The sequence below is a fragment of the Dreissena polymorpha genome, chromosome 3, assembly GCF_020536995.1.
Source record: "Dreissena polymorpha isolate Duluth1 chromosome 3, UMN_Dpol_1.0, whole genome shotgun sequence".
In the NCBI taxonomy this organism is placed as follows: domain Eukaryota; kingdom Metazoa; phylum Mollusca; class Bivalvia; order Myida; family Dreissenidae; genus Dreissena; species Dreissena polymorpha.
The window spans coordinates 83,978,998-83,993,092 of NC_068357.1; the positions used below are offsets into that span (position 1 = coordinate 83,978,998).

Genomic DNA, 14,095 nt, shown 5'->3' on the forward strand with positions numbered 1-14,095 from the left:
AAGGCTTTTTTGCGCATTTCGCATTTGCGCATGTCTAAACTAGCGGACCATTCGTGCCATGTTTTTGTTAAATTCCATGATAAATGATGAAGTTGCAGTCCGAACAGCATAATTTCGGTACGGACAGAAGTGCACGTAAATTTCTTAACTTCGCGTTCATATGGGGAAAAAATGATGAGTCTGTGTCCTTTTAAAGCGAGGAAGCAGGGGAGGCAATTAGTTTTCATTAAAAATGCGAACCATTCAATAGTAGCTTCCCTTTGTTAGAAATTAGACATGGATTTATCGAGTTAGCGGTATCGAAGTCATTTCATCCTTATTTACAAACGGTAATATCTGTTAATCAGGTGCATTACGTGCAATAATAAAGGCATGTCACCACTGTCCCACTTTACAAAAGTTATATAGTAGTTGAAAACAACTCAAAAGGCAGATAAAAATGTGAACAGGAATTTCAATAAGAAGAGGATTAGAAAATTCAATAGGCGCTTGGTTGTTGGACAATAAAAAATCCTAGTTCTGGCTACCATAACCCACGGACCCTAGATGACAAGATACGCCAACATTTTTACGCTCCCCGAAAATATTTTCGGTGGAGCATATAATTGCCACTTTGTAGTTCCGTTATTCCTTACTGTCTTCCTTCCTTCCGTCACACTTTTGCTACCGATTCTCATAGCGCCTTCAATACTTCACCAATCGCTTTCATATTTGGCATGTAGGTACCTTGCATGGACCTCTACCTTTTGATGAGGTTTGAGGTCACTGGGGTCAAGGTCACCGAGGCTGATAATAGATTTTTTTAGGTGGTTATTAACACATAGATTGACAAAGCGAACACATAGATTTACAAAGCGCATCATCGGGGAGCATCCATCAGTTTCACTGATATTCTTGTTTTTATCAGTCACTGAGTATGGTAAATGAAAGTGAAATGTCATATAAAAATGCTCAATAACTTAAGTCTCTAAATACAGTCTACTCTTGTTATCTCGACATCGGATATCTCGATTTTCTGGATATGTCGAAGTAAGCTCAATGTCCCAACTTTTTTCCTTCTGTATCTATATTAATAAACATCGCATATCTTGATTTTCGTTATGTCAAAAAATCCAATATCTCGATATAATTTTTTTTCCGAAATCCATATTGTACATGTATTTACTGTGGTTAATCTCGAAGTGCGAATAACTGTCCCAGTTTCGGTAAAGGTGAAAAAATATTTATTTGATACTTCATTGTCCCGCTTTGCCCGGCTGCTCCCGATTATGTGCAGTAGATATTGGTTAATTGCATCAATGATCACACGTGTGTAATGTCGTTAGCCATTAACACTTGAGTAAGGCCTGTCACTTTAACTGTCACTTTAACTGCAATTAATACACATCCTGCCGAAAGGCCGAACAACTAATTGTTTTTATAAACAACATTCCAAAATGCATTGAGTTATATTTTTGCGTATATTAACCGTCGCAAAGTTGCAGAACTACAAAATGTGCATGTACAGTTCAGTATTCCGGAACGTCATTTACGCATGTTCAGATGAAAAACCCTCGTCTTGATTGAATGTCAATTGCATCATAATTTTTAATAGCAACAGTACCGGATGGTCACTTGATAGTTTAGAAAGTGATAACCGCATGTGTTCATGCAATTCTGTATCACTTAAAACGTTATTTTTAAAGAGATATTATGGGCATCTAACAGTGTATTGGTGTCTATCGCAACCGTTGTTTATTCTTGGTGTTTTCACTTCATTTACACTTATATTTGTTAATGCAGCATCAACATACTAAAACAATATCCCGGAAAAAGAAATAATGCATTTGAATATCAACCGTACTTTCGTTTGACAACTGATCATGCATGTACGACATGAACCTAGATTTAGTGTTAGTGCAGATTCGTTCATACGACGCAAAGACACACTGTTGTTTTACTGATCATTTCAGCTTAGAGGACTGGGTGAGTCATGTAAAATATCGAATATACATGTAAAATATAGATTTAATAAACAAATGGTAGCAAGATGAGTTGCAGATAATTTGGTCAGTAAACACATTTTAACTAACTCTTTTGACCTGTTAATTCTTTTAAGCTCAATTCAACAGTGAAAAATGCCCATAATATCACTTTAAGCATTTAAATAGAAATTTTAATTGTGCCTTTTAAAATTGCGTATATATAAGGAAATAGATAGGTTAGTAGAGAGTATTATGCCACACGGTGACGGATTTAGTTAGACCACTTAACAGGTATATAGATGTTAAAAAAAAGTAAATTTTCGACTAATTTTTTCTTTGAAAACGCCTAATCGGATATCTCAAACTCTCGTTATCTCGATATTTTTTCTTGGTCCCGCCAACTTCGAGATAACGAGAGTAGACTGTACATTTAAAAAGTCACCAGAATGCAGGATTTTAAGTTTCATTTTCAAAATTGTCAAGGGGGAGGACCTCCAAACCCCCCGATTGCAGGAGAGGGGCAGCCTCCCCCGCACCTACATCCTTCGCCACTTTGTTGCTCAATATAGGGATTAAACACGCTTTCAAAGGCATGATCATCTGCAGGCGCTCGAAAATCCGTCTCGTGCAAGTACGGATTTTGAGAGCGCCCGCAGATGATCATTTCACTACTATTTTACTTGTTACCTAAATACTAGTACAACCCAAAGCTTGCCTTGCTTGTCAGTTTTTATGTGCTTGATGCCAGTCCATGAACATTCTTCACTATTATTTTGTTTGTCATGTAATCTGCTTTTACCTTAAATCTATAATTACCTTCTGTGTGCTGTGATTGTCAGTTTTGATATGTGCTTATATGTACTTGCTGTGCTTGTCAGTTTTATATGGGCTAATATGTACTTGCTGTGCTTGTCAGTTTTATATGTGCTTATATGTACTTGCTGTGCTTGTCAGTTTTTTATGTGCTTATGTGTACTTGTCAGTCTTTTATGTGCTTATGTGTACTTGCTGTGCTTGTCAGTTTTATATGTGCTTTTGTGTACTTGCAACGTTTTATTTGTGAGGAAGCTGCTGACCAGTTCACTTCGAATCTGATTCGATCTGATACTTCGCTTTTACCCACTTTCTTAGCTCATTTTGTGTTTCATTTCTTCCTAGTTTTGAAGCTCGCAAATTTTTACGGCAGTGTTTTAGATCTACTTATAGATCAATATCAGCGGTTTCCTGCACAATATTTCTTTAAATAACATGAAAACTAGTAGAATGTAATACTATGATTTCATTAACTTATCAGCATGCAAATCATATCTATTAACTTATTTTGCTATATTTTATTTCCATATTGTAGCTGTTTAATACTTGTTACATTTATACACATGTTTATATAGTCGGTTCAAAAGCCTTAATGGCTTATGTTGTCTATTTATGTCTTGCCGACTCAAAATAAATCTTATCTTATCTTATCATGTGCGAGAAAATGTGTAATTTCGCTATTATTGCCAGAGGCATCGGAGCTGGGGCATAGGGGCAGCGGCCGCCGCCCCAATATTTTCGGCAAAAATGAAATTTCGGCAAAGACCTTATTTTCCTTTTTTTAATTTCAATACCCGTATATTTGAAACTATCTTTACCACAAAGCAAGGTAATCACGCTTTCGCGGTTATGACACGTGTATTGTTGATTGTAATCATCCGCCCGCGGTAATGAACATGCCAATTATGTTGTTAATTGATCAGTCTCTTTGATAACGATAATCCCTTTATTCTTGAGTAATTAAACCTGGGAATCTTTAATTGTCGGTATGATCTAATCCTTTGCTTCTTTTTATTAATATAAAGGAAAGTATGACATGAAACAAATGTGCCAATATCCAATAGTCCTTAATTATCACAAAACAAAAGATACCTCAAGATACCTGAATTAATTTTAATAACTCAAAGTAAATCGATAATTCTAAAAAACTGATGTTTTTTACCACCTTTTTGTCATTTCAATACATGTATGTCTACCCCAAAACAACCAACGAATTTCAAATTTCCAAAACGGAGATTCGGTAAAAAAAATCCCGAAGAATGTTCTTTCAACCCATATGATCCCTATTGTTGTGTCGCCTGCAACAAAGTACAAACTGCGACATATAGAGATCACTTCTCCATCGTCTGTTTGTCTGTCACAACTTTTGTCATTCAGAATATGCCTGCAATAGATGTGTATACGGTCAGGTATCAGGCAAAAAAAAACGCACCAACGGGAGGGGGATACCTCCTCCCCTACCCACCCCTCTGCCGCCCCAATGTCAATTTGCTTCCGACGCCCATGATTGCATAAACAAATCACACAAACCAACATAAATTAAAATAACATTGAAAACAATATGTCTTGTTCATTCGACATCGACAAAATAATTTGATTGTTTCATATAACGTCATACAGTTCAAGGTTGTGTTTTGCATATGCCTCAATCGGTAATCATCAGAAATGACAAGACATTACCTTTGGATAGGCAGTTTTCTATTTAAAATGTGTTTAAACAGTGGATTAATGCAAAGTTGAAATGCAGCCGCACAAAGTAAGAAATCAGGAATTATTTTCGAATTTACAGGTCGTGAAAGGTAAATATATCGTCAGAATAAGTCATTGTTTTCATAGATGTTTCTTTTATACAGGTCCATCTTATTTCGTTCCAACTAAATTTTCTAAAAATTAATACTGCCAACATATTGTCACTGAAGTATTTCAAGCATAAAGCAGGAACGTTGAAGGTACATAAACACTTACAGCATAGTCTTTTGGAAGTGTTGAGTAAATAACCTTAACTTCATTGATGTTGCCAATAAATAAAGCTGTTTTCAAGAGAGTGCAGATGGTATAATTTGAAAAGTGGATTGAAATATTCATTGCCTTTATCCCTGCATGCATGAGGAAACTAATGCTTATTCAGTTCCCCATTTATGCTTGGAAAGTCGCCGAAGGGTGGAGTTATTAACTAAGTTCATAATAACTTCATTGAATCCAATGAAAAGTGGGAAGTAACTGGGCGTGGACCTGTTTATGGATATGAAAAACACATAACAGGGCTTGAACAGCACGTGAATCGCCTTGTTAATACACGATTTCTCCCGTTAAAGCCCTCCTTTTAACAAGTTTCTGCACCCCGCCAGAGGGCATTATAGATTGATTGCGTTTATGCAATAATAACAATTGTTGATGGGAAATTTGCACCCCTCTTTTCAAAACCCTGGCTACGGGCCTGTCTCTATATTGTCTGACTTTGTGACACCTCTACAGGTCTGGTCTGTATTGTTAAACTTGTTTGCTGAAGTTCCTTTGTCTACATATAATTTTACACTTAAGCAGATATTGTGTACATAGATTTTTACCTGTTGAACAACAAAGCACATATAGTTAATTATTGACCATAGAAGGTTAGGTATTAACTCATTAATAAGGTAAAACCACTAAACTACAGCCAATCGATCCTTCATTCAAGCTCTAACTTGCCTTCTTGAATTATGGTTTCACTTGTGGATTTGACATCAACTTCATCAACAATAATCTTAGTTTACAGCAAACAATTTCATTTGGCAAGCTAAATTTACATTGTATGAACATTTATAAGCAATTACAGAAAGAATTAAGATTTGTTATATATTTCTGATCATCATTTTTCTTTTCTAATTCCTTTAATGAAAAAAAATGACACAGTTGAAAATAATAGGATAAAAACTTCATTCTACTGCTTGTACAGTGCTTTACAAAAAAAGAGTTACAAAAATTCACAGTCATTAGAGTATTCTTTTATTCTTCTCTCAGTACTGTTTTTATGAGGTTTGGAAAGTTTGTTTTTGTGTTTATGTTCTTGATGTAATTTTGATTTAAAAATATTTTAATTTTTGTCCGCTATGATGGACACCTTGCCATATAGAACACAGTTTGATTGGCTAAAGTAATGGTGTGGAAATAAAAAAAAACTTGATCAGTTGTAGATTCTTTACAAATGATAAACATTCACCCTAATGTGATAATGAATTAAACTACAAAGAATGATGCTATGGCTTTGCCGCTATGTCACCAGTGGGCTTTTTGTTTTGTCAACTTTGGGGCCAAAATTTAATAACGTTCCCAATCTCAGAAAGTATGTATTCTTACCAAAAGACGCCCTAACATTACACATTTAAGGTCCCCCCTCCCCCCAAAAAATATAAATAAAAATTCACTATATATTTATTTATTTTTTAAATTAAATAAAATTATGTTATCTCTTTATCCAGCTCTATATTTTTAACTTAACACATATTATGTTTATAACACAAATTTGACATTTTATAGTAATAATAATTTTATTCCCAATTTTAGTCTAAAAATCATGATTTTTCTCAATGAAAACTGTATCTACCTCATTCATAAAATGGTTAGAAAAAAGCATTGGTGATATAATATATTCATGTGAGTTTGAGTTCTGTTCCTTTAAAGTGGATTGACATGCATGTTTTAAGTTTCAAGACGACATGTTTTATGTACCAATAATGGTAAAGGTTTAAGGTCAATGTCAAATAGGCTTTATGTATAGCAACAGTTGCAAAGGACTGATACATACATGCTGTATTACTTGTTGAAATGATTTGTGGCAATCAACCCTAATTTCTGACTCCAGAATATAGCGGTGGCATCTGTGTCCTTCAAACACATATCTAGTTTTTACTTTGGTAGCTGATGAAATCCCAACATGGATAGGAGGCAGAAAGAAATCTTTAATAAGGTCCTTCCAGATTTTACGAATTTTGTGGATCCAATCCCACTGCTGCCATATCTGGACTGCCTGACAGAGCCTACAAAGGTATTACTTTTAAAATATCTTTGAAAGGAATCGTTTACTGTGTTTTTTTAATGTCCCTTATTTAAAATAACTTAAGTAGATTGCAACAGAAAATATAACAGGGTTTAACATTAACCTAAAAACCAACTTGCCCTGCCGGGCAAGTACTTAGAAAATCTACATGCCCTGAACGTAAAGCCACTTGCCCAAACATGAAATATCACATTAACTGTAAACCTCATATTTTTTAATAAAGATCAAAATGATACATAAAACACTTTTTGGTTTTGCAAATTTAACAAAATGATTTCAGCAATTAAAGTCTAATTAAAGTCGAAATTTAATGCTCTTTGTTTTTTTTGCCCTTGCCTGGGCGGACAACTAGATTATATAATAACTTGCCCGGACCCAACTTTTACTTGCCAGGGGCAATAGGACAACTGTTAATGTTGAGCCCTGTATTATTATAAGGAAACACAAAAAAATCAATTATTTGTTTTGTATGTTTCTGTTTAAAATACATGACACCATTTTTGAAAATTAACAAGAAACCCTTGTATACTTGTTCTGAGTTCACCTTAGGTAAAAGTGATCAGTGTGAGCTCTTGTGATTACCCTTTATCCGGCTGCATGGTCATGCGGTCATAAGGTGTGGTACTTTGTCAACTTTAAACTTATTACCACTCTAGAGGCCACATTTGTAATCAAATCTTGATGAAACATGGTTAGAATGTTTACCTGAACAATATCTATGCAGATTTCAAATCTGGTTCACATGCTTCCAAAATCAAGTTCAGTTCACTGGGTCAATTTTTAGAAAAACATTGTTTCCACTTTGGAGGCCATAATTAGGACTTAATCTTGATAATACTTGGTCAGAATGTTATGTTAGCAATATCAAGGCCAAGTTTAAATCTGTGTCGCCTGTTTCATTAAACAAGGTAAGCAGATCAAATGGTAGAAAAACCTTGTAACCATAAACTTTGCTTATGTATCATGTGAGACAACTCTTATTAATATTAAATATATAATTGACTCAGTTACCCCCCCCCTGTGATTTCTATGTTAATCATGAATGTTTGAGTTAACTTGTGTGTATCATAAGTGTGTTAATTTTATTTGTATGCCCCCTTTTGAAGAAGACAGCCTATAGCAGTCGCACTGCATGTCTGTCCTCTGTATGTAGGTATCAAAGTTCCTGTCGCAGAAACACCTTGCCATATTTTGACAGATTTTTAAATAATTGCACAAATATTCACCATCATTAGACCACGTGTTGCTTGTTGCACATGTGTCCCTTCCTAGTCTTATAATGTCAAATTTGGTCATACAAATGCTTGGCACTTCCTGTCTCAGCCATATCTTTGCCATTTATTGAGGGATTTTATCATAACTAAGCACACAAGTAAACCAACGTAAGTCTACCTGTTGTGTGTAACAACTGTCTCCCTACCTCACAGATCATGGTCACATGTAGTGGTCAAATTTTGGCCATTAAAAAGCGTGAACATTCCTATCTCTGTCATTATTTTGCCATCTATTGATGGATTTAAAAAATAACTTTGCACAAATGTAGTCCATCATAAGATAACAAGTCGTGTGTTGAACTTGTCTCCTGACCTCAAAAGTGATGGTCACATTTAAGAGTTCAAAGTTCAAATTTGGCCATAAAGCAGCTTGTCCAGTCCTGACCTCAAAAGTGATGGTCACATTTAAGAGTTCAAAGTTCAAATTTGGCCATAAAGCAGCTTGTCCAGTCCTGACCTCAAAAGTGATGGTCACATTTAAGAGTTCAAAGTTCAAATTTGGCCATAAAGCAGCTTGTCCAGTCCTGACCTCAAAAGTGATGGTCACATTTAAGAGTTCAAAGTTCAAATTTGGCCATAAAGCAGCTTGTCCAGTCCTGACCTCAAAAGTGATGGTCACATTTAAGAGTTCAAAGTTCAAATTTGGCCATAAAGCAGCTTGTCCAGTCCTGACCTCAAAAGTGATGGTCACATTTAAGAGTTCAAAGTTAAAATTTGGCCATGTAGCAGCTTGTCCAGACTGTAACTTTGTCATTCATCATGCTAATTTAAGATAACAAACAAGTTATGACAACCGTAAGGTTAGTCTTTTTGTGTGTGACTTGTCTACTTACCTCAGCTGTTAGATCTTGTCCTGACTGTAACTTTTTCATTTATTATTCAGTTAAACAAAAACTCACTGCCAACGACAACCAGTACAGTGGGTTTCCTACTATTTAAAAAAGTCCGTTAATGAACCCAATACCAAAGCAAGCGGACCAGATCCCAAACCGAAATTGTAAAACAATATCCAATTAATTATATATATTTTTTGTAAAAAAATCCCACTTTGGTCCATTTTATTGACAATTTTTTTTCTCCAAACTTTGCCATTTTATTGAGTTAAAAAATCCCAATTTCACCAGGCTTCTTTTCCCAAATGGCTAGGAAAACCCCTGCGTTAGGAGAGTGTTGCATGTATCCCCTGTCTCATTTCCTCAATGTCACTCTTAGAGGTCAAATGTAGAATATTACCAATAACAGCATGTGTTTGACAAGCAGAGTTTTGATACAAAATTTGAATGTGGGGAACTCATTCATTTAGGTGTATCCTATTGTTCTCTTACTAAGCGAGTACCTTCTATTTGGTAAAGTCTTCAACAATTGGTGTCCATGAACTCAAGTGAGCACTTAAGGGCCATCATAGCCCTCTTGTTTATGAATTGTAGGAACAGATTCGAAACCATTACCATAACCGTTCTAAAAATTGGGCGAATCAGGAGTTGCATTCTGCACTACTTCGACGGCCCAAAGGATACCATCAAATTGTCATTGCACTCGAGCACAATAACTACTCATTCATAGCTGACAGGCTGGATCCAGACAGAGCTATTAGAGGTCAGTTGTTGTCAAACATCAATAGCCAATATATATTCACAAAGCTAAAGTAGGGACAAGTGTAGGAAATTCAAAAATTCATAAAGACAATGTTCTCCGGAAACATCGGCTGCTGCCAATTTCAACGGTTACATTCAATCTAGATGCAGGCTACTTTTCCCCCAAAATATCAGTTGAAATGACGCAAATACACCTGTTCTGTTGCTTAGTTGCAGGCTACTTTGAAAATATAACTTGCTACTCAAATTGTTCTGGAGAACACTGATAAAGAGTGTTTGACATTTTTGGTTTTAGGTTTCTTTATGTTAAACTGTTAAAATGTTAAAAAGCATATATAATTCGCTAAATTGAAATTGTGTAACTGTTTGTTAGTTGAAAACATCGGATTTATATTGCAAAATTTGATCTGAAGTACTGTTGTTACCTAAAAGCAACACAAGTGAAGATTACTGTAATGAGCTTTCTGAATAAGGGCCCAGGACTTTTTATAATAAAAGGTATTTTTGTGCAAAATATTTAAAAGTGGGAAGTAATAAGAACATGTGTTGAAAATATATTTTTCATTTTAATGTACCAGTAGGATTTAAATTCACACTTTCATAAAGCACACACTTCAATGATTTTTTTCAGAGACAATAGAACTGTTGAACTATAATCTACATGCTTGAAGCTGGACATAATTTACATGTCATTGATAATTATTTCACTAGTACTGACTTTAATGTACACATATAGTAAGTGTCTTGGTGTCCAATCCCAACAGTTATGAAAGCTAATACTAACTTAACTTGTTGTATCATGATAATAATAATAATAATAATAATAATAATAATAATAATAATAATAATAATAAGTTACTACTAATAATAATAATGATGATGATGATAATAATAATAATAATATATTTTGCAGGTACAATGAAATATTTATATACAAGTATATACTATTCTGTTTTAACACCCATTAACATAATGTTTGTAAGTGTGTGATGTAGTCATAGGTATCAGAATACATAATTGGAAATCTTGCAAATTGTTAAATATGGTAATATATGCCATGCACTTCCATCCATATGGTCACTTATGTGTATTGCAGGACCACCAATAGATCAACAGACAAGCTCTCATCTACAATCCACGTCTCAAGTTGTAAGACCACACCAGTCCTTTGCACAAGAACAGATCACAGCTCCAAGTCCACATTTATCAACACCACCTGTCCACTTCACAGCAGCAAATACCAACATACCCCATCAGCAACCAAAGGCAAAGGGTATACAGAACCATCCTAATGTAATGCCAAATAATCAATATCAGAATACCTATGAAATGCCATATCCATATCCTGGGCAAGCTTTTCACCCTGGTATGATGATAGACCAGTTCCAAGATCAATATCATCAACCTTATTCATTACCACATTTTCAAGGACAACCTTATTACACCAATGTTATGCCAAATCAATTTCAAGGACAACCTTTGGTGCCAGGTCTTTTTCAAGGACAACCTTTGGTGTCAGGTCAATTTCAAAGACAACCTGCCACAGTGGCAGGTCAATTTCAAGGTCAACCTGCAACAGTGGCAGGTCAATTTCAAGGACAACTGGAAACAGTGGCAGGTCAATTTCAAGAACAACCTGCAACAGTGGCAGGTCATATTCAAGGACATCCTTCTCTGATGCAAGGTCAGTTGCGAGAAAATCCGTCTGCAGTGTCAGGTCTTATTCAAGGACAACCTGCTCAATTTCAAGGATTCTTTCAAGGCAGCCCTCATGAACATCCTACAAATCCTTTTGACCAATTTCAAGGACCTGCTCAGTACTTTTATGCAACACCTAACCAAGAGCAAGGCCTTATTTACCACAGGATACCAATATTACAACAAGACGCTATTCCTAAAACAGAGTCTTCTCTAAGTACATCCAGCATGTCTTCTGGAATTCCAACATTGACATCAGAGTCCCTAAAGGATCAAGCTTCTACAAAATCGCTCAGACTGATTGAAGAGCGTTCATCCTTAAGGCCAGGCCAGTCTCAGTATTTAAACATGAAATCCATGCAGTTATTAGAAAATCTACAGCCTTCATCTGTAATATCTGGTCATTCACCAGGAAATATACAGCCTTCATCTGCCATATCTGGTCAGTTACCAGGAAATATACAGCCTTCATCTGCAATACCTGGTCATTCACCTAGAAATCTACAGCCTTCATCTGCAATTTCTGGTCATTCACCAGGAAATATACAGCCTTCATCTGCCATATCTGGTCAGCTACCAGGAAATATACAGCCTTCATCTGTAATACCTGGTCAGTCACCTGGAAATATACAGCCTTCATCTGCAATTTCTGGTCATTCACCAGGAAATATACAGCCTTCGTCTGCCATATCTGGTCAGCTACCAGGAAATATACAGCCTTCATCTTTAATACCTGGTCAGTCACCTGGAAATCTACAGACTTCATCTGCAATATCTGGTCTGTCACCAGACAATATACAGCCTTTATCTGCAATATCTGGTCAGTTACCAGGAAATCTACAGCCTTCATCTGCAATACCTGGTCAGTCACCAGAAAGTATACAGCCTTCATCTGCAATATCTGGTCAGTTGGCAGGAAATATACAGACTTCATCTGCAATATCTGGTCAGTCACCAGAAAGTATACAGCCTTCCTCTGCAATATCTGGTCAGTTACCAGGAAATCTACAGCCTTCATCTGCTATACCTGGTCAGTCACCAGGAAAGCTACAGCCTTCATCTGCAATATCTGGTCAGCCACCAGGAAATATACAGCCTTCATCTGCAATATCTGGTCAGTCAACAGAAAGTATACAGCCTTCATCTGCAATATCTGGTCAGTTGGCAGGAAATATACAGCCTTCATCTGCAATATCTGCTCAGTTACCAGGAAATCTACAGCCTTCATCTGCAATATCTGGTCAGTCACCAGAAAGTATACAGCCTTCATCTGCAATATCTGGTCAGTCACCAGGAAATCTACAGCCACCAGGTGGGCAGTCACTTACACCGGCTACATTGTCACAACCTGACCTACCAAATGCTCTGCATGAATGCCTAGTAGATTCGCAGTCAGAAAGAGCAACTCTACCATCACAGTTAGTTCTTTCTGAAGATGCTGCTGCAAGAGTTGATCAACAGGTTGCTGCTGACAATAGATTGGTAATGTAACAGGGTTTTAAAATAAACATAGGCTCGGTTAATGAGATTTTTTAGGAATTGTAATAAAAAATATTTATCATTTGAGTTTTTGCTAAAAAATTTCTAAACCTTAGTTTGTTATTTGCGGTGAGTTGTCTGTTGCCTTATAACAAGTAATATATTATTTACTTACAGTCAATTCGGTAATGCTGATATATCACTGGTATTTAAAATTTGAAAACATAAAAAATCTAAGCAATTTTTTAAGTTATATTCACATACGGGTGTTAAGGTTTTTTCTTTAAATTCCAGCTTTCACAAAGATCCAATTTAGCAGATGCTGCAGAATCCCAGCCTTTGACATCACAGGCATCTCCTCAGGCACCTGTATCAAGAGAAACCTTCAACTCAAGGTACACATGTATAGTGTTGCTTATAGTTTATACATCATAAGTGTAGTGTAGAATATTGGTCTCAGTGAAGGATTTTTCCCCACTCAAACATTTGGAGTATTGGGGTCCATTAGTTGGTCTGTTTGTTTGTTAGGTGTTTGGATAATTGGCATCAAATGTTACACGTTTATGGGGCAAGTTACTTGGAAACGTCTCAAGCAATGAAAAAAACCTATCATCACCATAAAGTGAAGATGTGCAGGACACATGTTTTATCCGAATTTATCCCCACACATTTCTGAGTTATTTGCCTTTATACGAAGCTGACAAAGTGGTTCAGGGTGTAGGTCATGTTTGTGACAAAGCTCTAGTTCTGCATTGTACACAAGTTCATGGACAGCCTGGGAAATTGCAAGGAGCATTTGAGGTTTTTTATGCAGCCCATAGACCTATGTCTGATCTTTAGATCATGTATTAAACTTGGGCATTAAACAGCTCGTACACACGCTTAATTCATCACTTATTAGGGATTTGTTCATTTTCTTTGCGCGCATTTTCTTGTGGAGACAGTATGTTACGTGCATTTCTTGATCACATAAAGATCGTATTCGAAAAAAAAAATAATTATATTTTTTCATTTGTGGTGTATTTCTTAAGGTTTAAGGTCAATGTGGCCATACAAGGTCAAAGGTCAAGTATGTGTTACACATACAGCCTATAAGTACCAGATTTCATGTACCGAATTTTTTATTAATGTTACATTCTTATTACTAGTTGATCTTGGTTCTAGCAGCACCCTGTGTGTTCACTACATTTATCATCGTATTTCCCTAAATAGAAAACACTTGTACTAATTATCTTG

At 35.9% G+C, this 14,095-nt stretch overlaps 1 protein-coding gene across 14 annotated transcripts in view; it reads left to right on the top strand.

Annotated features, from left to right (window-relative positions):
- Positions 1–258: 258 nt before the first annotated feature.
- LOC127875045 (uncharacterized) overlaps positions 259–14,095 on the top strand; it is a 70,715-nt gene continuing 56,878 nt past the window's right edge. For 13 of the 14 annotated variants that reach the window (XR_008047231.1, XR_008047230.1, XR_008047229.1 and 10 more), the window contains exons 1-5: positions 259–329; positions 6,675–6,801; positions 9,515–9,683; positions 10,779–12,862; positions 13,154–13,254. Coding sequence is in view for 9 of the 14 variants with exons in the window: in XM_052419847.1 (XP_052275807.1) it covers positions 6,691–6,801; positions 9,515–9,683; positions 10,779–12,862; positions 13,154–13,254 (2,465 nt within the window). In the remaining 5 variants the exon portion in view is untranslated. The remainder of the gene's footprint in view (positions 330–6,674; positions 6,802–9,514; positions 9,684–10,778; positions 12,863–13,153; positions 13,255–14,095) is intronic. The other variant, XM_052419848.1, reaches the window with a different exon arrangement.